Raw genomic sequence first — 24,963 nt, 5'->3', positions numbered from 1 at the left:
AGCCCAAAAAAATAAAATCTGACAGTTTCCACTGTTTCCCCATCTATTTCCCATGAAGTGATGGGACCAGATGCCATGATCTTTGTTTTCTGAATGTTGAGCTTCAAGCCAACCTTTTCACTCTCCTCTTTCACTTTCATCAAGAGGCTTTTGTGTTCCTCTTCACTTTCTGCCATAAGGGTGGTGTCATCTGCATATCTGAGGTTATTGATATTTCTCCCGGCAATCTTGATTCCGGCTTGTGCTTCTTCCAGCCCAGCGTTCCTCATGATGTAGTCTACATATAAGTTAAATAAGCAAGGTGACAATATACAGCCTTGACGTACTCCTTTTCCTATTTGGAACCAGTCTGTTGTTCCATGTCCAGTTCTGACTGTTGCTTCCTGACCTGCATACAGGTTTCTCAAGAGGCACATCAGGTGGTCTGGTATTCCCATCTCTTTCAGAATGTTCCACAGTTTATTGTGATCCACACATTCAAAGGCTTTGGCATAGTCAATGAAGCAGAAATAGATGTTTTTCTGGAAATCTCTTGCTTTCTCCATGATCCAGCGGATGTTGGCAATTTGATCTCTGATGCCTCTGCCTTTTCTAAAACCTGCTTGAACATCTGGGAGTTCACGGTTCACATATTGCTAAAGCCTGGCTTGGAGAATTTTGAGCATGATTTTACTAGCGTGTGAGATGAGTGCAATTGTGCAGTAGTTTGAGCATTCTTTGGCATTGCCTTTCTTTGGGATTGGAATGAAGACGGACGTTTCCCACTCCTGTGGCCACTGCTGAGTTTTCCAAATTTGCTGGCATATTGAGTGCATCACTTTTACAGCATCATCTTTCAAGATTTGAAATAGCTCAACTGGAATTCCATCACCTCCACTAGCTTTGTTCCTAGTGATGCTTTCTAAGGCCCACTTGACTTCACATTCCAAGATGTCTGGCTCTAGGTCAGTGATAACGTTATCATGACTATCTTGGTCGTGAAGATCTTTTTTGTACAGTTCTTCTGTGTATTCTTGCCACCTCTTCTTAATATCTTCTGCTTCTGTTAGGTCCATACCATTTCTGTCCTTTATCGAGCCCATCTTTGCATGAAATGTTCCCTTGGAATCTCTAATTGTCTTGAAGAGATCTCTTGTTTTTCCTATACTGTTGTTTTCCTCTATTTCTTTGCATTGATCGCTGAGGAAGGCTTTCTTATCTCTCCTTGCTATTCTTTGGAACTCTGCATTCAGATGCTTATATCTTTCCTTTTCTCCTTTGCTTTTCACTTCTCTTCTTTTCACAGCTATTTGTAAGGCCTCCTCAGACAGCCATCTTGCTTTTTTGCATTTCTTTTCCATGGGGATTGTCCTGGTCCCTGTCTCCTGTACAATGTCACGAACCTCCGTCCAGAGTTCATCAGGCACTCTATCAGATCTAGTCCCTTAAATCTATTTCTCATTTCCACTGTATAATCATAAGGGATTTGACTTAGGTCATATCTGAATGGTGTAGTGGTTTTCCCTACTTTCTTCAATTTAAGTCTGAATTTGGCAATAAGGAGTTCATGATCTGAGCCACAGTCAGCTCCTGGTCTTGTTTTTGCTAACTGTATACAGCTTCTCCATCTTTGGCTGCAAAGAATATAATCAATCTGATTTCGGTGTTGACCATCTGGTGATGTCCATGTGTAGAGACTTCTCTTGTGTCGCTGGAAGAGGGTATTTGCTATGACCAGTGCATTTTCCTGACAAAACTCTATTAGCAGTACTTGGATGCAATCTTAAAAACGACAGAATGATTTCTGTTCGTTTCCAAGGCAAACCATTCAATATTACAGTAATCCAGGCCTATGCCCCAACCAGTAACGCTGAAGAAGCCGAAGTTGAACGGTTCTTTGAAGACCTACAAGACCTTTTATAACTAACACCCAAAAAAGATGTTCTTTTCATTATAGGGGACTGGAATGCAAAAGTAGGAAGTCAAGAAACACTTGGAGTAACAGGCAAATTTGGCCTTGGAGCATGCAATGAAGCAGGGCAAATATACCAGTAGCTAGTCTTAAAAAGGCTCCAGACTCCCTTTAAGAATTACAAGAGTGATTTAACATATAGGCAGGACTATTGAGATAAACCACAACTTCTTGGTTCATAAACTCTGACTTCAGGTAAAAAATGCTGGAGATTAGACTACTCTGCTCTCTTATCCTTATCTCACATTCTTAGGGGATAAATGTAAATGTAACCTAAGGCAGGCAACATTGCAGTTTTAAGGAGATTTCAAAGGATTTTGTAGCTTTCATAATAGATAAGACAGCATTTAAAAAGCTATCTTACTACAGTTGTTTATAATTATTAAAAATCGGACATAATCTATGTCTTGGGAGTAAGAACCTTGCCTCTTTGTTTAATGCTGTAGGACCAGTGTATAACCAATATCTGGCACACAGAGGTACAAATAAAAAAAAATGTGCTGAATAGATGAACGTAAATAAATATAAGACAATATAAAATGGCTAAAGAAACCAGTATACCTTCTCAACAGATGCTAAGTAGACATTAAAAGTAATACATTAAAGAAATATGGAAAAATTTACAGAATAAAATATCAATAGAAAAAAAGACACAAAATAGAATGAGCACTATAATTACAGCTTAAAATTTTATTTCCATGTTTAAAAGAAGAAACACCTGAAGAAACTGAATTTTTGAACAAAAATGATATCCTCCTTTTGTCTAAACTTTCATTTACAGCATGCTTAAAGTTTTAAAGTACTTTATTCAGAAGTGATCAGGCTTTAAAATGGAAAGATAAAAGTTAATTGCCAAGGGGTTTTGAGGTATTCATGAATTACTGCCACCGGAGGGATACTGATGACATTTGTTCAAAAAGAAAGGAATCTTCATTTTCTAACTATCAAAGTATTACTTACTGTGCATTTTCTTGATATTTTCGGGTAACACAATCTTCTCTTTGCAAAACTTGTAAAAATCTATTACGTGCTACAAGGCATCTGGCAAGGCATATGTTCAAATCTTGTGGTTTTACATTAAATGTCTCTGTAAAACGTATAGAAGAATCTACATGGAAGATAAAATATAGAATATTTAGACTTGTGCTGTGCTGTGCTTAGTTGCTCAGTCATGTCCGACTCTGCAACCCATGGACTGTAGCCCGCCAGGCTCCTCTGTCCATGGGGATTCTCCATGCAAGACTCAAGTGAGTTGCCATGCCTTCCTCCAGGGGATCTTCCCAACCCAGGAATTGAACCCAGGTCTCCAACATTACAGGCAGATTCTTTACCGTCTGAGCCACAAGGAAAGCCCAAACTTAGACTTACAAGCTAATAAATATTAAAAATGTGAGACTGTTGAGAAATTAACAACCTCACTTAACTAACAAACCTTAAAAGCTGGTATGACAATACACACAAAGATACAACTCATTTCAATAAAAAGCAAGGATGACCTGTTTTTTAAAGAAGGCAACTAAAAAAGGATTGGGGACTTCCCAGATGGTACAGTGGTAAAGAATCAGCCTGCCATTGCACAAGATGTAAGAGAGAAGGGTTCCATCCCTGGGTCAAGAAGATCACCTGGTGTAGGAAAGGGCAACCCACTCCAGTATTCTTGCCTGGAAAATTCCATGGACAGAAAGAGCCTGGCAGACTACGGTCCATGGGGTCGCAAAGAGTGTGACATAACTAAATGACTGAACATACACAAAAAAGGATTATCTGAAGTTGAGTTGTTTTATATAACTAAAAATTTTTAGAATCCATCTGCCCAAAATAATTATTATCACAGCACAAAACACCCATAAACAAATACGCTGTTACACATAAGCAACTTCTTAACACACCTTTTAACAACAAAGGAAGAAAATTAGAAGGGATAAGGTGAGATCACATCACCTTCATTGCTGCCATCAGCCTACTTTTCTTCCTAGTAAGACCAACAGGACAAGACAACCAAATAAAACCAATCTCCATTTCTCAAGTTATTTTTGGCTATGTTACTAATGATCAAAGCAGACCCTGAGAAAAATCCATCCAAACATTTTAGAGTTTGGGTTTTCACGTGCAATAAAATATAATAAATTTTACTTTAAGATGGCTAATACAATAAAGATAGATATGCTGGAAAACAATGGCCTCACACCATACTTAACATGACAAATCCAGGTGCTTGATCACCCACAAAAAAATAATCAAAAATTCTAAATATTTAACAGGAGATGAGTTTATTGGATATAGAAGTCATCCATAAACTGAATATGGTAAATGAAACTGCTTTAAATAATAAATCAGATAACCCATGCCTAAAAGCTTTATGTACAATAAACTCTTGTCAAATCCAAATACACATGATTCATATAAAATAGTTCAGGTTACATGTAACTAAAATGGATCATCTAATAGAAACACTGGTAAAGTGCTCATGCCACATTAAATTTAAAATAAGCAAATACTTATAAAATGAGATCACACGTACATGTTTTAAAAAACCATGCAGAGAAGATAAACTAAAAAAAAGGTACTGTACAGATATATATTTACACAAATACATATATGCACAAACACAATATGTACTTTGAACACACACAAAATGATATATGTATAAAGTTTGTCATTGTACCATTGTTTTTATAGCAAAATATTAGGGGGGAAAAAAAAGCCAAATGTCTGTCAGAACAAATGTGTGACTAAATACACTATGACACACCCATTCAAATACCCAGCTCCAAAGAGAGAAAAAGAATAAGATCTATGAACTAATATGTGATGATCTCCAATATACACTGTTACATAAAAAACACAAGACTGAAAACCGTCACCATTTAGGGCTTAAAAAGAATATACACATATTTGCCAGAATTACCGATTCCAATGGCTGCTTCTGAAAAGGGAATCCAGGTAACCTAGATTATAGACACCACCTCTATAGATATCACTAGACAGTCAGAGGTGGAAGACACTTTTCACTTTCTGAATTCTGAATCATGAGAATGTATTACCTACTCAAAATACTTAAAATGTACAATATGACACTAAAAAAACAAATAACAACAACAACAAAACATCTAAAAGAAATCAAAATGTCAGCAGTGGTTATCTCCAGAAACTGGAAGATGGGACTGTACTGCACCAACATTTTCAACTTTTTCTTCCCATGTTTTATGAGCATAACTCAATTAAACAGAGCAGCATATTTAATAAGCTACAAATGGCATTAAGTCTTAGCATAAAAATCCCGTATTTTGTTTCTAAGATTTAGCAAATAGATCAAATCCCTTTAAAACACAATTTCAAACCAAAATATTCCAACATATTGCCAGTAGCCAAACTAAATCTCTAACAAATTCAATACAACATTTAATACAATGTATTATAGGCAAACCATAACCTGTAGGTCTAACCTGGCCCGTTTTTGTGAGGTGAGCAACTAAGCCTGCTGTCTACATTTTTCAGGAGTTGTATTACAAAAAAAATTTTTTTAATTCACAGAGAGGTGTATGTGACAGAGACTCTTATGTGGTCCACAAAGCATAAAATATTCACTGTCAGATCTCACACAGAAAATGTTCCCCAATCCTTTATTAGAACATAATAATCCACATTGTTACTTATGTTCATTATGACAGGACTTCAAACTGCAGTTCCAATAAAATATATTAACTATTTGCCTTTTGAGATAAAGTAGTATCTTTATCTTACCTTATTTTATTAAACTCTCTTGATGACTTACAAATTATAAGAAATAATAAAAACCAAGAATCAAAGTGAAAAAAAAAAATCTTACCATAAGCTTAACTTACTTTTAGAATGGGTTTTTATATATTTTACTGCAACAAATCTTGCAAAGTGATACATTATATGAATAAACTTAGGACCAACGGGAAACAGAAATAGTGAACCAACAACTTGAGGAAAGCTACTTCCACATTCAGCCTATGATAAAAAGAAATAAGACAATTTGAAGACATTATCAACGATAACCTTTATATTTATATCATACTGTTTTTGAAGCACAACAGGATTTATCAGAATTATTCCATTTGAACCACAAGTTAAATTTTTGAATCTTTCTAAGCTCTTGGTAGACTCAGTCACAAAAAGTAATTAAAATTTAAAGCCACAATTATGGATACTATTCGGGGACACAAGCTAAAATAATCTATAGTCAAAATTATTTCTTTAAACAAAAACTGTTATATAAATTCCTAGGAACTCAAAAATCTATTTCCAAGGCACTTAGTCAAAAAACTGGTTTCCCAGAAACAGAGTCCCAATCAAAACCACCAGAAAGTATTATTCTGATATTTCTTATTTATACTGTTACCATAAAAGCATTAAGAAGATTTCACCTTTAAAAAAATTAATGTACCTCAATAAAGCCAGACAAAAAATTGCAGTTTTCAACTGCTCGAAAGTATGCATCTCTTACAAAGAGAATACTTACAGAAATCTTTTTTAACCATTCACAAAAAAGTTTTCGGAATTCAATATCACGTTTTTGATCAAATGGAGGCCAACAATGTCTTTAAAACAAAAATAAAAATTAGAATTATGAACAAAAAAACAAACTCAGCAAAACTTTAAAATATCAAATTTATCTCCCAGCTCAGCTGATAAAGAATCTGCCTGCAATACAGGAGACCCTGGTTCAATTCCTGGGTCAGTAAGATCTGCTGAAAAAGGGATAGGCTACCCACTCCAGTATTCCTGGGCTTTCCTGGTGGCTCAGCTGGTAAAGAATCCACCTGCAATGTGGGAGACCTGGGTTTGATCCCTGGATTGGGAAGATCCCCTGGAGAAGGGAATGGCTACCCACTTCAGTATTCTTGCCTGGAGAATCCCATGGACTACAGTCCATGGGTTGCAAAAAGTCAGACAGGACTGAGTGACTTTCACTTACTCACTCACTAGAAACATTATTGCTAAATAAAGGCTAACATTGTTGGCTTAAAATTCATTCAGAAAACAAAGATCATGGCATCTGGTCCCATCACTTCATGGCAAATAGATGGGGAAACAGTGACAGACTTAATTTTCTTGGGCTCCAAAATCACTGCAGATAGTTACTACAGCCATGAAATTAAGACACTGCTCCTTGGAAGAAAAACTATGACCGAAAAGCTATGACCAATCTAGACAGCATATTAAAAAGCAGAGGCATTACTTTGCCAACAAAGGGCCATCCAGTCAAAGCGATAGTTTTTCCAGTAGTCATGTATGGATGTGAAAGATGGACTATAAAGAAAGTTGAGTGCCAAAGAATTGATGCTTTTGAACTGTAGTGCTGGAGAAGACTCTTGAGAGCCCTTGGACTGCAAGGAGATCAAACCAGTCAATCCTAAAGGAAGTCAGTCCTGAATATTCTTTGGAAGGACGGATGCTGAAGCTGAAACTCTGATACTTTGGCCACCTGATGCAAAGAACTGACTAATCTGAAAAGACCCTGATGCTGGGAAAGATTGAAGGTGGGAGGAGAAGGGAACGACAGAGGACGAGATGGCTGGATGGCATCACCAACTCGATGGACATGAGTTTGAGCAGGCTCCAGGAGTTAGTGATGGACAGGGAAGCCTGGCATGCTTCAGTCTATGGCATCATAGTCAGACATGACTGAACTGAACTGAAAGTGAATTTGCTCAGTCGTGTCCGACTCTTTGCAACCCTGTGGACTGTAGCCTACCAGGCTCCTCCATCCATGGGATTCTCCAGGCAAGAACACTGGAGTGCGTTGCCATTGAGAGATCAACCTGTAAGAAATTAGGTCTTTCTCTTTATAAACATCTATAGGGTTAAATTCCATTTAGTGTGAATAATCAATTAATACATAGGGATGAATATAGGAATGAATCACTATTAAAATTACTGAAAATCAGTTAAAGAAGACAACACACTCAATGAATTTACTAGGCTAACACATAAAGATGGTATTAATAATAAATTAGTATGTTAAGCCCGAGGCAAAAAAGAGAAACATAAATGGTTTATGAAAAGCACAAGAAGAATGGCCTAAGAGATCATGACCCCTAGGGATAACCCATATCACAGTCAGTAGGTGTTACTGTTTTGCGAACAAACAAGATATAAAATTATTTAAAATTCAGTTTTAGTAAAGAATAACGGATTTTAAAATTTGCCTACTGCTTCCCACTGATAATCAGTTTTATCTAAATTTTTATTCTGAGGCATAATTATTTGCTGGGGGCCCCATATTTTTCATATTTCTATAGCATAACATACCTTGTGTATTCACAGAAAAAAAATTAAATATGCATAGAAAAAAGATTAAAAGGCTGGAATACAACAGTGATATTCTCTAGTTGGGTTTCAGTTCAGTTCAGTCGCTCAGTTGTGTCCGACTCTTTGCGACCCCATGAATCACAGAACGCCAGGCCTCCCTGTCCATCACCAACTCCCGGAGTTCACTCAAACTCATGTCCACAGAGTCGGTGATGCCATCCAGCCATCTCATTCTCTGTTGTCCCCATCTCCTCCCGCCCCCAATCACTCCCAGCATCAGAGTCTTTTCCAGTGAGTCAACTCGTCGCATGAGGTGGCCAAAGTATTGGAGTTTCAGCTTTAGCATCAGTCCTTCCAATGAACACCCAGGATTGATCTCCTTTACAATGGACCGGTTGGATCTCCTTGCAGTCCAAGGGACTCTCAAGAGTCTTCTCCAGCACCACAGTTCAAAAGCATCAATTCTTCGGTGATCAGCTTTCTTCACAGTCCAACTCTCACATCCATACATGACCACAGGAAAAACCACAGCCTTGACTAGACGGACCTTTGTTGGCAAAGTAATGTCTCTGCTTTTTAATATGCTATCTAGGTCGGTCATAACTGTCCTTTCAAGGAGTAAGCGTGTTTTAATTTCATGGCTGCAATCAGCATCTGCAGTGATTTTGGAGCCCAAAAAAATAAAGTCTGACACTGTTTCCACTGTTTCCCCATCTATTTCCCATGAAGTGATGGGACCAGATGCCATGATCTTTGTTTTCTGAATGTTGAGCTTCAAGCCAACCTTTTCACTCTCCTCTTTCACTTTCATCAAGAGGCTTTTGAGTTCCTCTTCACTTTCTGCCATAAGGGTGGTTTCATCTGCATATCTGAGGTTATTGATATTTCTCCCGGCAATCTTGATTCCAGCTTGTGCTTCTTCCAGCCCAGCATTCTTCATGATGTACTCTGCATACAAGTTAAATAAGCAGGGCGACAATATACAACCTTGACGTACTCCTTTTCCTATTTCGAACCAGTCTAGTCTAGTTGGGTTTAAGAATGATTTTTACTTCTTTAACTTTTTCTGTATTTGCTGAATTGCTTTAAATAAGCTCTATTTTGTTTATAATGAGGAAAAAAATCCAAAAAATCTATTTTTATCTGAGCAGGGGAAGCCCTATAATTTAGTGATGCCTGAATGCCTGCTAAGTTGCTTCAGTTGTGTCTGACTCTTTACAACCCTCTGGACTATAGCCCTCCAGGCTCCTCTGTCCATGGATTCTCCAGGCAAGAATACTGGAGAGGGTTGCCATGCCCTCCTCCAGGGAATCTTCTCAACCCAGGGATTGAATCCCCGTCTCCTGCATTGCAGATTCTTTACTGTTGAACCACCAGGGAAGCCCATAATATAGTGATAGGGATTTCCAAAATATGTTTCAAATATACTTGTTCTCTTGGTCACTCAAAATGTTAACTGAAGGCAAGACTATTAAATTATCATAAATAAAAACAATGGACTTACTATTTAAGAGAATGACACAACATAAATTTTAAAACAATTTTGAACACTTTTTTATGACAGGTGAAACCCAAATCACCTACAAAATAACCTAGAATCAAGGTTAGTGATTATTCACATTTTTATCTCTTCGTGTACTATTTAATATACAACCATATAGGACAATAAGCTAAACTTAATAGGAATGATCTTTTTCTATAGTACTTGACACTTCTATATATTATGACAAAATAATAATGATTTACAGAGATTTTAGGGAATAAAAAGAGACAAAACAAACAACGTTGCCTATAAAAAAGGGAGTAAAGGGGTAATTAACAACAAAAATTAAAACAAAATTAAGTGTATGGCTAGATTAGTATCAATTAATTATTCTAATAATTAAGACTATGAAGAAGTAAGGAATTATATATGTATAAAATAAAATCCGTATTACTTATGAAATCTACCATGAATTCAAGTACTGAAAAAAAGGACTCAGATTAATAAAGGTTAAGTACTAAATCTCTAAGACCCAAACCTAATTTTTATAACATACATTCAAAATAATAGTTGAAAGCCAAAGTTGAAATTCTCACTATATCAAGTCATAATCCCTTTTTTAAGTCCCTTACAAAAATAAAATGAAATAACTTTTACTCACTTGAAAACTTCTTTGGTGAGAGACTTGTCAAGTGTTTGAAACAAAAAATAAGAAACTATATGAAAGGCATCACGGTTCAGCTTGTCAAACATGTTTCTATGGTTTAAAAGGAAATAAAGGCAGGAAAAAAGAAAAAGTTAATAAAACGAAGTATCACAAAAAGCTGTGTAAGAGTTTGACACAAATTAGTAGTTTTCATTCTGCTCAAGAGATCAAAACAAATTAATTTTTCTATTTCATGTATACATTTATAACCAATTAATACATGCAAGTTTTTATATTTTGTATCTGAAAATATAGATCATATAAAAGAAAACTGGTAGAACTTTATTTCAGTGAACACATTCTACAAAAAGAAAAGGAAAGTCTAATTAGGTGAAGAGAAAACCATGGCTAAGATAAGTGAAGATGTGATACCAACCAACATTTTCTGACAATGCTGCTGCTGCTAAGTTGCTTCAGTCGTGTCCGACTCTGTGCAACCCCATAGACGGCAGCCGACCAGGCTCCGCCGTCCCTGGGATTCTCCAGGCAAGAACACTGGAGTGGGTTGCCATTTCCTTCTCCATTTCTGACAATAAAAGACTTAAAATTTATTGACTTTATTAGTCAGGTATTATTTTAACTAAGCCTTTTACAAGCAGTAACTCAGCTAATCTCCACCAGTCATATGAAGTTAGTAACTGTACATTCAGCTTTAACATGAAGTATTTTATTTAATCTCAACAACATTAGAAAGTAGTTTGATTTTCCTCATAATACAGATGACATGACAAATAGATCTAAGTACCTCTGTGAACACATTAAGCTATTTTCCTGAAATAAACTTTTTGAGTTGGAAAAACATTAACATTAAAATTCCCACGCTTAACTTTTTGTCAACAACTCTTATCCTTGGAATGCTTCTAGTCCTCAAAAAAATACAAATAAAGTTCCTACCTCCTTATCATCTCTCAAACCTATTTTTTTTTCACATAGTACCCTGTTCTCTTCAACACTTCTAATTTTTAAAAAGATAACCTTTAAAGAAAGGTTTGTTCACCCACTAGACTAAAATTTTATAAGGAAAAAGTTTATGTTTGCTCTGTTCACCATTGTATACCCAGGTCCAATACTGTGTTCAAATAGTATCTGTTGAGTAAACAAGTGAATGAATCACCTTTTTTTCCATTCCCACTGCCTTCCGTAGTTTAGGTCCACCTAACTGCAAAGCCTTGATTCTCCCTCTAATCTATTCTCTGTAATGGAACCAGCATGATTTTTCCAAAATGCAAATCTCTGGGACAAATATCTAGGGATGGAATTACTTGATCATATGTTAAGTCTACATTTAACTTTACAAGCAAAGTGACTATGCAATTACATCCTCACAGAAACTAGAAACACATAAAATTTTGCACCAACATATATGTGAATCTGGGACTTCCCTGACGGTACAGTGGTTAAGACTCCACACCCCACTGCCAGGGCCTGAGTTCAATCCCTGAACTCACGAAAACTAAGATCCCTGCATGCTGCATGATACACACAGTACTGTGTGTGTGTGTGTGTGTGTGTGTGTGTGTGTGTGTGTGTGTGTGTGTGTGTGTGTGTGTGTGTGTGTGTGTGTGTGTGTGTGTAACTAAGACAGAGCACAGCCTCTATGTGTGTGGGGGTGTAAAACTAAGATCCCTGCATGCTGCATGATACACACAGTACTGTGTGTGTGTGTGTGTGTGTGTGTGTGTGTGTGTGTGTGTGTGTGTGTGTGTGTGTGTGTGTGTGTAACTAAGACAGAGCACAGCCTCTATGTGTGTGGGGGTGTAAAACTAAGATCCCTGCATGCTGCATGATACACACAGCACAGCCTCTATATATGCATATGTGTGTGTGTGCACACACGCACACAGGTGCATATTAAAAAGCAAAGACATTATTTTGCCAACAAAGTTCCATCTAGTAGAAGATATGGGTTTTTCCAGTAATCATGTATGAATCTGAGAGTTGGACTATAAAGAAAGCTAAGCAGCAAAGAACTGATGCTTTTGAACTGTGGTGTTGGAGAAGACTCTTGAGAGTCCCTTGGATGGCATTGAGATCAAACCAGTCAATCCTAAAGGAAATCAGTCCTGAATATTCATTGAAAGGACTGATGCTAAAGCTGAAACTCCGATACTCTGGCCACCTGATGTGAAGATCTGACCCTGACCCTGATGCTGGGAAAGATTGAAGGCAGGAGGAGAAGGGGACAACAGAGGATGAGATGGCTGGATGGCATCACCGACTCAATGGACATGAGCTTGAGCAAGCTCCAGGACTTGGTGATGGACAGGGAAGCCTGGCACACTACAGTCCATGGGGTCACAAAGAGTTGAACACAACTGAGTGACTGAACTGAACTGATGTGTGCCTATGTGTGTGAGAATCAAATAAGTGAATCAAATTTTTTTTTAATTTTAAAGCAAATTTGATGCCACATGCATGCTTAAAGAATTTTAAAGGGGATATCTGTTTCAAAAGAGTAGATCTTTCCCACTAACCAACTGAGATGACTCTAAAGACATGGTGGACTCTTCAGATTCCAGTTTATGGAGGGAGAGGTGTTCACAGAGGAGCACAGTATTCACAGCAGTGGCACCGGGGCAGCAAGGATGGTGCAGCAATGGTCACCACAGAGCATTGAGTAGAGTTCCCTGTGCTATACAGTTGAGGAACAAGATGGCGGAGGAATAGGACGGCAAGACCACTCTCTCCTCCACAAATTCATCAAAAGAACTTTTGAACGCGAGTAAAGTCCACAAAACAACTTCTGAATGCTGGCAGAGGACGTCAGGCACCCAGAAAAGCAGCCCATTGTCTTCGAAAGGAGAACAGGACTGAACAACTGAGCCTTAAAAAGTGTCCACCCACCCCCTAGTATCAGGGCGGAAATTAGACACTGAAGAGACCAGCAGACAGAAGCTAAAACAGAGGGAACCACCTTGGAAATGACAGATAGAGACGTCTAGAGACTACTCCAAGAATAAGACCAAAAACCAGAGGCAAGAGGCTTAAGCCCGAATCCTGAGAACACCAGAGAAGTCCTGACTCCAGGGAACATTAATAGATAGGAGCTCATCAAACGTCTCCATACCTACGCTAAACCCAAGGGTCAACAAGTTCCAGAGCAAGACATACCACGCAAATTCTCCAGTAACACAGGAAACTAGCCCTGAGCTTCAATATACAGGCTGCCCAAAGACACTCCAAACCCACTGACATCTCATAACTCATTACTGGACACTTCATTGCACTCCAGAGAGAACAAATCCAGCTCCACCCACCAGAACACCGACACAGGCTTCCATAACCAGGGAACCTTGACAAGTCACCTGTCCAACCCCACACACAGCAAGGAAACTACATAATAAAGAGAACTCCACAAACGGCCAGAAGAGGGAAAGGCCACCCCAAGCAAAGCATTATAAGCAAGATGAAGAAGCAGAGAAATACCCAGCAAGTAAAGGAACAAGATAAATGCCCACCAACACAAACAAAAGAGGAAGATATAGGGAATCTACATGAAAAAGAATTTCGAATTTTGGTGGTGAAAATGATTCAAAATCTTGAAAGCAAAATGGAGTTACAGATAAATAACCTGGAGAAAAGGATTGAGAAGATGGAAGAAAGGTTTAATAAGGACTTAGAGGAAATAAAAAAGAGTCAATATACAATGAATAATACAATAGATGAGATCAGAAACACTCTGGAGGGAACAAACAGTAGAATAACAGAGGCAGAAGACAGGATAAGCGAGCTAGAAGATAGAATTGTAGAAATAAATGAAACAGAGAGGAAAAAAGAAAAACAAATTAAAAGAAATGAGAACAATATTAGAGACCTCTGGGACAATGTTAAACGCTCCAACATTCGAATCATAGGAATCCCAGAAGAAGAAGACAAAAAGAAAGACCATGAGAGAATACTTGAGGAGATAATAGTTGAAAACTTCCCTAAAATAGGGAAAGAAATAATCACCCAAGTCCAAGAAACCCAGAGCGTCCCCAACAGGATAAACCCAAGGCGAAATACTCCTAGACACATATTAATCAAATTAACAAAGATCAAACACAAAGAACAAATATTAAAAGCAGCAAGGGAAAAACAGCAAATAACACACAAGGGGATTCCCATAAGGATAACAGCTGATCTTTCAACAGAAACTCTTCAGGCCAGGAGGGAATGGCAAGACATACTTAAAGTGATGAAAGAAAATAACCTACAGCCCAGACTACTGTACCCAGCAAGGATCTCATTCAAATATGAAGGAGAAATCAAAAGCTTTACAGACAAGCAAAAGCTGAGAGAATTCAGCATTACCAAACCAGCTCTCCAACAAATGCTAAAGGATCTTTTCTAGACAGGAAACACAGAAAGGGTGTATAAACTCGAACCCAAAGCAATAAAGAAAATGGCTACGGGATCGTACTTATCAATAATTACCTTAAACGTAAATGGGTTGAATGACCCAACCAAAAGACAAAGGCTGGCTGAATGGATACAAAAACAAGACCCCCCTATATGTTGTCTGCAAGAGACCCACCTCAAAACGAGGGACACATACAGACTGAAAGTGAAGGGCTGGAAAAAGATATTCCACGCAAATAGAGACCAAAAGAAAGCAGGAGTAGCAATACTCATATCAGATAAAATAGACTTTAAAACAAAGGCTGTGAAAAGAGACAAAGAAGGAAACTACATAATGATCAAAGGATCAATCCAAGATGAAGATATAACAATTATAAATATTTATGCACCCAACATAGGAGCGCCGCAATATGTAAGACAATTACTAACAAGTATCAAAGGGGAAATTAACAATAATGCAATAATAGTGGGAGATTTTAATACCCCACTTACATCTATGGATAGATCAACTAAACAGAAAATTAACAAGGAAACACAATCTTTAAATGATACAATAGACCAGTTAGACCTAATTGATATCTATAGGACATTTCACCCCAAAACAATGAATTTCACCTTTTTCTCAAGTGCACATGGAACCTTTTCCAGAATAGATCACATCCTGGGCCATAAATCTAGCCTTGGTAAATTCAAAAAAGTTGAAACCATTCCATGCATCTTTTCTGACCACAATGCAGTAAAATTAGATCTCAATTATGGGAGAAAAACTATTAAACATGCCAACATATGGAGGCTGAACAACACGCTGCTGAACAACGAACAAATCATAGAAGAAATCAAAAGAGAAATCAAAATATGCATAGAAATGAATGAAAATGAAAACACAACAACCCAAAACCTCTGGGACACTGTAAAAGCAGTGCTAAGAGGGAAGTTCATAGCAATACAGGCACACCTCAAGAAACAAGAAAAAAGTCAACTAAATAACCTAACTCTACATCTAAAGCAACTAGAAAAGGAAGAAATGAAGAACCCCAGGGTCAGTAGAAGGAAAGAAATTGTAAAAATTAAGGCAGAGATAAATGCAAAAGAAACAAAAGAGACTATAGCAAAAATCAACAAAGCCAAAAGCTGGTTCTTTGAGAAGGTAAATAAAATTGACAAACCACTAGCCAGACTTATCAAGAAACAAAGGGAGAAGAACCAAATCAATAAAATTAGAAATGAAAATGGAGAGATCACAACTGACAACACAGAAATACAAAGGATTATTAGAGAATACTATCAGGAATTATATGGCAATAAAATGAATAACCTGGAAGAAATGGACAAATTACTAGAAAAATACAACTTTCCAAAACTGAACCAGGAAGAAATAGAAAATCTGAACAGACCCATCACAAGCACGGAAATTGAAACTGTAATCAAAAATCTCCCAGCAAACAAAAGCCCAGCTTCACAGCTGAATTCTACCAAAAATTTAGAGAAGAGCTAACACCTATTCTACTCAAACTCTTCCAGAAAATTGCTGAGGAAGGGAAACTTCCAAACTCATTCTATGAGGCCACCATCACCCTAATCCCAAAACCTGGTAAAGACCCCACAAAAAAAGAAAACTACAGGCCAATATCACTGATGAACATAGATGCAAAAATCCTTAACAAAATTCTAGCAATCAGAATCCAACAGCATATTAAGATCCTACATCATGACCAAGTGGGCTTTATCCCAGGAATGCAAGGATTCTTCAATATCCGCAAATCAGTCAACGTAATACACCACATTAACAAACTGAAAAATAAAAATCATATGATTATCTCAATAGATGCAGAGAAAGCCTTCGACAAAATTCAACATCCATTTATGATAAAAACCCTCCAGAAAGTGGGAATAGAAGGGACATACCTCAACATAATAAAAGCTATATATGACAAACCCACAGCAAACATTATCCTCAATGGTGAAAAACTGAAAGCATTTCCCCTAAAGTCAGGAACAAGACAAGGGTGCCCACTCTCACCACTACTATTCAACATAGTTCTGGAAGTTTTGGCTACAGCAATCAGAGCAGAAAAAGACATAAAAGGAATACAAATTGGAAAAGAAGAACTAAAACTTTCACTGTTCGCTGATGACATGATCCTCTACACAGAAAACCCTAGAGACTCTACCAGAAAACTACTAGAGCTAATCAATGATTACAGTAACGTTGCAGGATATAAAATCAACACACAGAAATCCCTTGCATTCCTATACACTAATAATGAGAAAATAGAAAGAGAAATTAAGGAAACTATTCCATTCACTGTTGCAACGAAAAGAACTAAATACTTAGGAATATATCTACCTAAGGAAACAAAAGACTTGTACATAGAAAACTATAAAACACTACTGAAAGCAATCAAAGAGGACACTAATAGATGGAGAAATATACCATGTTCATGGATTGGAAGAATAAATATTGTAAAAATGAGTATACTACCCAAAATAATTTATACATTCAATGCAATCCCTATCAAGCTACCAAAGATATTTTTCACAGAACTAGAACAAATAATCTCACAATTTGTATGGAAATACAAAAAACCTCGAATAGCCAAAGCAATCTTGAGGAAGAAAAATGGAACTGGGGGAATTAACCTGCCGGACTTCAGGCTCTACTACAAAGCCACAGTCATCAAGACAGTATGGTACTGGAATAAAGACAGAAATATAGATCAATGGAACAAAACAGAAAGCCCAGAGATAAATCCACGCATCTATGGACACCTCATCTTTGACAAAGGAGGCAAGAATATAAAATGGAGAAAAGACAGTCTCTTTAACAAGTGGTGCTGGGAAAACTGGTCAGCCACTTGTAAAAGAATGAAACTAGAACACTTCCTAACACCATACACCAAAATAAACTCAAAATGGATTAGAGAGCTAAATGTAAGACCAGAAACTATAAAACTCCTGGAGGAGAACGTAGGCAAAACACTCTCCGACATAAATCACAGCAGGATCCTCCAAGACCCACCTCCCAGAATATTGGAAATAAAAGCAAAAATAAACAAATGGGACCTAATTAAAATCAAAAGCTTCTGCACAGCAAAGGAAACTATAAGTAAGGTGAAAAGACAGCCTTCAGAATGGGAGAAAATAATAGCAAATGAAGCAACTGATAAAGGATTAATCTCCAAATTATACAAGCAGCTCCTGCAGCTCAATTCCAGAAAAATAAATGACCCAATCAAAAAATGAGCCAAAGAACTAAACAGACATTTCTCCAAAGAAGACATAAAGATGGCTAACAAACACATGAAAAAATGCTCAACATCCCTCATAATCAGAGAAATGCAAATCAAAACCACAATAAGATACCATTTCACACCAGTCAGAATGGCTGCTATCCAAAAGTCTACATGCAATAAATGCTGGAGAGGATGTGGAGAGAAAGGAACCCTCTTACACTGTTGGTGGGAATGCAAACTAGTACAGCCACTATGGAGAACAGTGTGGAGATTCCTCAAAAAATTGGAAATAGAACTGCCATATGATCCAGCAATCGCACTCCTGGGCATACACACCGAGGAAACCAGAATTGAAAGAGACATGTGTACTCCAATGTTCATTGCAGCACTGTTTATAATAGCCAGGACATGGAAGCAACCTAGATGTCCATCTGCAGACGAATGGATAAGAAAGCTTTGGTACATATACACAATGGAGTATTCTTCAGCCATTAAAAAGAATACATTTGAATCAGTTCTAATGAGGTGGATGAAACTGGAGCCTATTATACAGAGTGAAGTAAGCCAGAAAGAAAAACACCAATACAGTATACTAACACATATATATGGAATTTAGAAAGATGCAAATGATAACTCTGTATACGAGACAGCAAAAGAGACACAGATGTATAGAACAGTCTTTGGGACTCTATGGGAGAGGGTGAGGGTGGGATGATTTGGGAGAATGGCACTGAAACACGTATGTTGTCATATGTGAAACGAATCACTAGTTCAGGGTCGATGCATGTTATAGGATGCTCGGGGCTGGCATGCGGGGATGACCCAGAGGGAGGATAAAGGGAGGAGGGAGGTGGGAGGGGGGTTCAGGAGGGGGAACTTATGTAAACCCGGGGCAAATTCATATCAATGTATGGCAAAACCAACCAATATAATATTGTAAAATAATTTGCCTCCAATAAAAAATAAATTAACTACATAAAAAAAAAAATAAAGACATGGTGGGGGAGCTGGGAGCTGGAAATCTATGACAATGTTTTTGTTTTTTTTTAAAAAAAAGATCATCACTGAACCAAAACTTGACTGATTTTAGTTAATTTTCAAAGGCAGAAGGCAGACTGCAATTGTATAAACCAGAGCAGAGAAAAAACTAAGATTTCCAAAACAATAGAGAGGATACACTGACAATGGGAATCATTCTCAGTGGAGGCCTCAAAGAAGATTTAAACTTCTCTGCCATACTTTGGGGCATCAAATCATGTGAGATAAATGGAACATTTATTAATACAGAATCATAACTTGATAAATACCATCCACTGGTTGTCAATTTTTAAGCTAGACAAAGCATGTCTATATATAAATAGTAGTAACTTCTAAACAGTTTCCAAGCAAAACATTATAATTACAGCTCTAAACCTTGACAGCAGGTGCTCACTTGTGTCCCACCAACTGGAGCCCCGCCAGGCTCCTCTGTCCATGGGATTCTCCAGGCAACAAGGCTGGAGTGGGTTGCCATTTCCTTCTCCAGGGGATCTTTCCCACCCAGGGTTCCAACCAGTGTCTCTTACATTGGCAGGCAGATTCTTTACCACTGAGCCACCAGGGAAGCCCTACACCCATTTTACTGATGAGGAAACTAAGGCACAGAGAGGTTCAGTTCAGTTCAGTCGCTCAGTCACGTACGACTCTTTGCGACCGCATGAATTGCAGCACTCCAGGCCTCCCTGTCCATCACCAACTCCCAAAGTTCACCCAAACTCAAGTGCATTGAGTCGGTGATACCATCCAGCCATCTCATCCTCTGTCATCCCCTTCTCCTCCTGTCCCCAGTCCCTCCCAGCATCAGGGTCTTTTCCAATGAGTCAACACTTTGCACAAGGTGGCCAAAGTATTGGAGTTTCAGCCTCAGCATCAGTCCTTCCAATGAACACCCAGGACTGGTCTCCTTTGGGATGGACTGGTTGGATCTCCTTGCAGTCCAAGGGACTCGCAAGAGTCTTCGCCAACACCACAGTTCAAAAGCATCAGTTCTTCAGAAATCCGCTTTCTTCACAGCCCAACTCTCACATTAATACATGACCACTGGAAAAACCATAGCCTTGACTAGACGGACCTTTGTTGGCAAAGTAATATCTCTGCTTTTTCATATGCTATCTAGGTTGGTCATAACTTTCCTTCCAAGGAGTCAGCGTCTTTTAATTTAGCTTCAGTTCAGTTGCTCAGTCGCTCAGTCGTGTATGATTCTTTGCGACCCCATGAATAGCAGCACCCCAGGCCTCCCTGTCTATCACCAACTCCCAAAGTTCACCCAAACTTATGTCCATCGAGTCGGTGATGCCATCCAGCCATCTCATTCTCTGTCGTCCCCTTCTCCTCCTGCCCCCAATCCCTCCCAGCATCAGAGTCTTTTCCAGTGAGTCAACTCGTCGCTTAGGAGTCCCTAAACCTTGACAGTAAAACAACTTTAATACAGCTGAAAAAGTCAACAAAAGGGAGAAGGCAAAAGAGGGTAGGTAAGTGTAGGTGAACTAATTTTCGTATAAAGAAAAAACTACCTTCATTGTGAAATTACTTAGCGGGAAATCAAGAGATACTTTTAAGATTAATACATCAAGAAATAGAGGACTAAGCACATTATTTAAATACTGTCACAAGAAGGATGTAAATAACGTAATTACAAAAGTCAAGAAGATTGAGAACAGGAAATAGCCTAGTATCCCAAATTTTCTTTGGCCTTCAGTGGGAAAGATAACACTGTGTAAAGTTGCTAAGACACAGAAATATAAACAAAGTTTGTTTTTATAATGAGACCGTAACATTTGTAGCAGAGTAGGAAAGAGCTTTTACTTTTCATCTTAGTACCACTCTCCACTTTTTTTTTTTTTTTTGCTAACTGTGGCATGCTTCAGTCTAATCCAAGAAGTAAAAAGCATAAACTAAAGAGTAACTACTTTAAAAGGCCCCCTTCAGTCCTAACGAGGTTTCTATACAATGGAAGGCGGTGGCTCTCCATCACCAAATCGCCACCTCTCCCTCGACCAACCAGCTTCACGACCAAACCAGGACTAAGCACCCGCCTCCAGTTTCGCCCCAACTGCAGACTCGACTCCCTACAAAGCGTTCCCGGCTAGGTTCCATAACGGACAGTCTCTGCCACCAGGTCAGCTGCCGCTGGGAGCAGAGGCTTTGTAAGTGCGGACCACAGTAACCGACTACTTAATTATTCACCCGCCGGTCCGCAACAGAGCGGGCTGCACCAACGTAACCAGTCTCAGACTCCCCCGCCGCCAGCCCAGTCCTCCTTACACTCCGAAGTGCGTGTGGGACACGGCATTTCCACAGGCTATGGTCGCCAGACAAGGCTCGAAGCCGAGCGCCTGCAGGTACATCCACAGACGCGCCTTTTCGAAGGAAGTGACCCAGGCCGAGCTCATCTTCGCGGTAGGCAGGGCCCGGCAAAGGAAGAAAGCACAGGCTCCAAGGACTGAGAGGGCCCCTCAAGCGTCTTCCCTAAGGGCAGCCTACGGTGGCGGCGGCCCCTCCACTGCCACCACTTGATTCTCTCTCGTTCGGAGCCATTTCGCCTCAAATGGCCTCAAGTAGCCTGAAATTCGAAAGTCTCAGAAAAATAGAACCTCTAACTGTAGTACCGCACAGTGGCCAGGGCGAAGACACCCCAAACCGAGCGTCCCGCGCTTCCGGAAGCCGCCGCCTGACTCCGGCAGGATGGGCTTCCTGGGAGGATTATATCTCCCGCCATGCAATGCGCCCTCCCCGCGGTCTTTTCTGCGCAAGACCGGCGGAGAACAACAAGACCCACAAGGCTTTGCGGGGCTGGGGAACTTTTTCGCGCTTGCAGGCTTTAGCACAGCATTCTTTGGCTTCGCGCTTTCCGACTCTTTTTGTCTGATCTCTGTGGTTCCTTTTGGTCGTATATGCCAACTACGTCAGATAAAAACCACAGGCCGTTATTCAGGGTAGTAGAAAAGGCACTGGATTTCTTCCTCAGCTATTCTCAGTATATGTGTAACCCTGAGCATGTCGCCTCATTTGTGAGCGTCGGGTCTATTATTAATAAAATCTTCTACGCCCTAAAGTGCTGAATGTTCCTTTCAGCTCCTTGCTTTAAGAAATCTGGCTGTTCCCTACGCATATACGTTTCCCCTGCAGCCCTGTCAATTGATGATTGCTTTCTCCTCTACATGCCATATATCAATACAACCGGACCTGGAAATGGGGTGGGTATCCTGCTTATTTCTCATCACCAATTTAGGCATTATTGCCTCACTAAAGGAGAAGGCAGTGGCAACCCACTCCAGTACTCTTGCCTGGAAAATCCCATGGCCAGAGCCTGGTAGGCTGCAGTCCATGGGGTCGCGAAGAGTCGGACACGACTGAGCGAATTCACTTTCACTTTTCACTTTCCACTTTCATGCATTGGAGAAGGAAATGGCAGCCCACTCCAGTGTTCTTGCCTGGAGAATCCCAGGGACGGGGGAGCCTGGTGGGCTTCCGTCTATGGGGTCGCACAGAGTTGGACACGACTGAAGCGACTTAGCAGCAGCAGCAGCCTCACTAAAACCACCAGCTTATTTGAAATGTATGCTGTCACCCACAACTCTTCCTTGTGGAGGTCAAGTGTAAGATCTCCAGGTTGCTGGACCTCGTTCTGAAATTTCGCATTTAATTCTCTGTCTCTCCAACGTTACTCCTGTAATAATTTTTGATGATTTCAGTATCCATGTAGGTGACCTTTCCAATGCCTTGGCCTCTCAGTTTCTTGACCTCCTCTCAGCACCCTAGCCCCCTTCTCTTTGCCAGATTTATCTGGCAGAAAACAAATCGCTATTGAATCAGTTCTCTGCCTACTCCATACCTGAAGTTTAGCAGTTAAATACAATCATGATGCCTGGTGTCATCCAAAATTCATGACAACTGAAGTAGACTCTTAGGCCTGCCCTCTCCACCCTACTATTTTTCCGAAATCTCACTCTCCATACAATTATACATATATTCTTCCCTCTTAATCTTCCAGTACCTTCTTCCTCCTCACTCTCAATGATGAACTTTGTTCTTAGGTGATAGATGCTTCCCAAAAAGAACCTCCATCAACAATTTACCTGTCTGCCTATATCTATGCCCATATAGTCTTCCTTCTCTCTTTAATCTGGGTGAGTCAGGGCGTAGCTACCTAGACCAAGCCTCTCACTCATTCGATATGCTGTATTCCTTTTCTCACGCTCAAGGAATTTGCTCCAGCATTTGTCCTCTACTCTCTCCTGCATCATCAGTTCTCCCCTCAGTATATAAACATGCTGTTAATATCTTCCATCATTTAAAAAAAAAAATTCCTTTGACCTCAGTGGCTTTCAAGCTGCCAGTCCATTTCTTATCACGGCAAAACGTCTCCAAAAAGTTACTTATATGCACCTCGCTGCTAGTGGTAACTTGCCAAAGCCACTTGAATCAATTAGTGTTTTTTTTGTTGCAGGCAGCAAAAATGACTGTGAAGGGGTTTTTTTGGGGGGGGGTTATTGAATAGCATATATAAAGAATGGAAAGGCCAGATATTAATAAGGCTCAGGAAATGGCAAGCCCATGTGCCACTTCACTAAAGATTTATATCCCAGGCAGTTCAATTTACTTTTTAAAAATAGTTTAATGTGTTTTTATAGGTGAACATCCTCATAAATCAAATGAGAAATAAAAGTTGTCCATCTATTCCAGAAACTTCTCCTTTCCTGAAAAGTAACCACTATCCTCATTTTTTAAATAATAACTTCCTAGCATTTTCTTATAGGTTGACCGTGCATCCTTCCCTAGACACTATAGTTTAGTCTTGCTTTTTTTAATTTGTCTTGCCTTTTTTTAAAACAAGTCTTTCCAGGGTTTGTTTCTTTGTTTTAAATTTTTATTGGATTATAGTTGATTTACATTGTTGTATTAGTTTCAGATATTCAGCTAAGTGATTCAGTTACACATATACATATATCCACTGTTTTTCTTAGATTCTTTTCTCATATAGGCTATTACAGAGTATTGAATAGAGTATTGAATCCCTCTGCTATACAACAGGTTTTTATTAGCTACCTATTTTATATATAAGGGCTTCCCTTGTGGCTCAGGCAGGAGATGCAGGTTTGATCCATGAGTCCAGAAGATCCCCTGGAGAAGGAAATGGCAACCCACTCCAGTTTTCTTGCCTGGGAAATCCCATGGACAGAGGAGCCTAGTGGGCTACAGACTATGACGTCGCAAAGAGTCGGACACGACTTAGTGACAAACTTTCACTGTCACTTTTCACTTAATTTTATATATAATACGTGTATATTTCAATCCCAATCTCCCAGTTTATTCCTCCCCTCACTTATCCCCTGGTAACTGTAAGTTTGTTTTCTACATCTGTGAGTCTATTGCTGTTCTGTAAACAAGGTCATTTGTACTCTTTTTTTTAGATTCCATGTATAAGTGATATCATATGGTATTTGTCTGCGTCTGACTTACTTAACATGACAATCTCTAGGTCCATCCATGTTGCTGCAAATGGCATTATATTTTTCTTTCTTATGGCTGAGTGATAGTCCACTGTATATATGTACTACATCCTCTTTATCCATTCCCCTGTAAATGGACATTTAGGTTGCCTCCATGTTCTGGCTACTGAAAGTTGGGATGCATGTATCTTTTTGTTTGTTTTTAATAACAATTTTTTTTAATTTTGCAAGTCCTTTTATTTTTAATTCTTTGGCTGCACCTGTTCTCAGTTGCAGCATGTGAGATCTAGTTCCCTGACCAGGAAAAGAACTCAGGCTCCCTGCATTGGAAGCATGGAGTCCTAGCCACTGGACACCAAGGAAAATCCCTGTTTTTAATAATATAATTGCAGGTTTTTCTCATTTCCCCTCCCCTTTTTCTTACAAGTAATCTGTTGAAGAATCAGGGCTGCTTGACCTGAATAACTTTCCCTGGT

At 39.0% G+C, this 24,963-nt stretch overlaps 1 protein-coding gene across 2 annotated transcripts in view; it reads right to left on the bottom strand.

The window, feature by feature from the left end:
* Positions 1 to 21,750, bottom strand: part of HAUS6 (HAUS augmin like complex subunit 6) — a 50,471-nt gene extending 28,721 nt beyond the window's left edge. The window contains exons 1-5 of one of the 2 annotated variants that reach the window (XM_055428168.2): positions 21,300 to 21,750; positions 10,378 to 10,473; positions 6,441 to 6,519; positions 5,797 to 5,929; positions 2,912 to 3,059 (exon numbers count right to left, since the gene is read on the bottom strand). In XM_055428168.2, the coding sequence (XP_055284143.2) occupies positions 2,912 to 3,059; positions 5,797 to 5,929; positions 6,441 to 6,519; positions 10,378 to 10,473; positions 21,300 to 21,427 (584 nt within the window). In that variant the 5' untranslated portion in view covers positions 21,428 to 21,750. Of the gene's footprint in view, positions 1 to 2,911; positions 3,060 to 5,796; positions 5,930 to 6,440; positions 6,520 to 10,377; positions 10,474 to 21,221 lie in introns of both variants that reach the window. The other variant, XM_055428169.2, reaches the window with a different exon arrangement.
* Positions 21,751 to 24,963: the final 3,213 nt, after the last annotated feature.

Source organism: Moschus berezovskii, chromosome 7 (genome assembly GCF_049115385.1).
Source record: "Moschus berezovskii isolate FMDL1 chromosome 7, NW_MosBer_1.0, whole genome shotgun sequence".
Taxonomy (NCBI): Eukaryota; Metazoa; Chordata; class Mammalia; order Artiodactyla; family Moschidae; genus Moschus; species Moschus berezovskii.
This window is presented reverse-complemented; position numbering and strand designations above follow the sequence as displayed.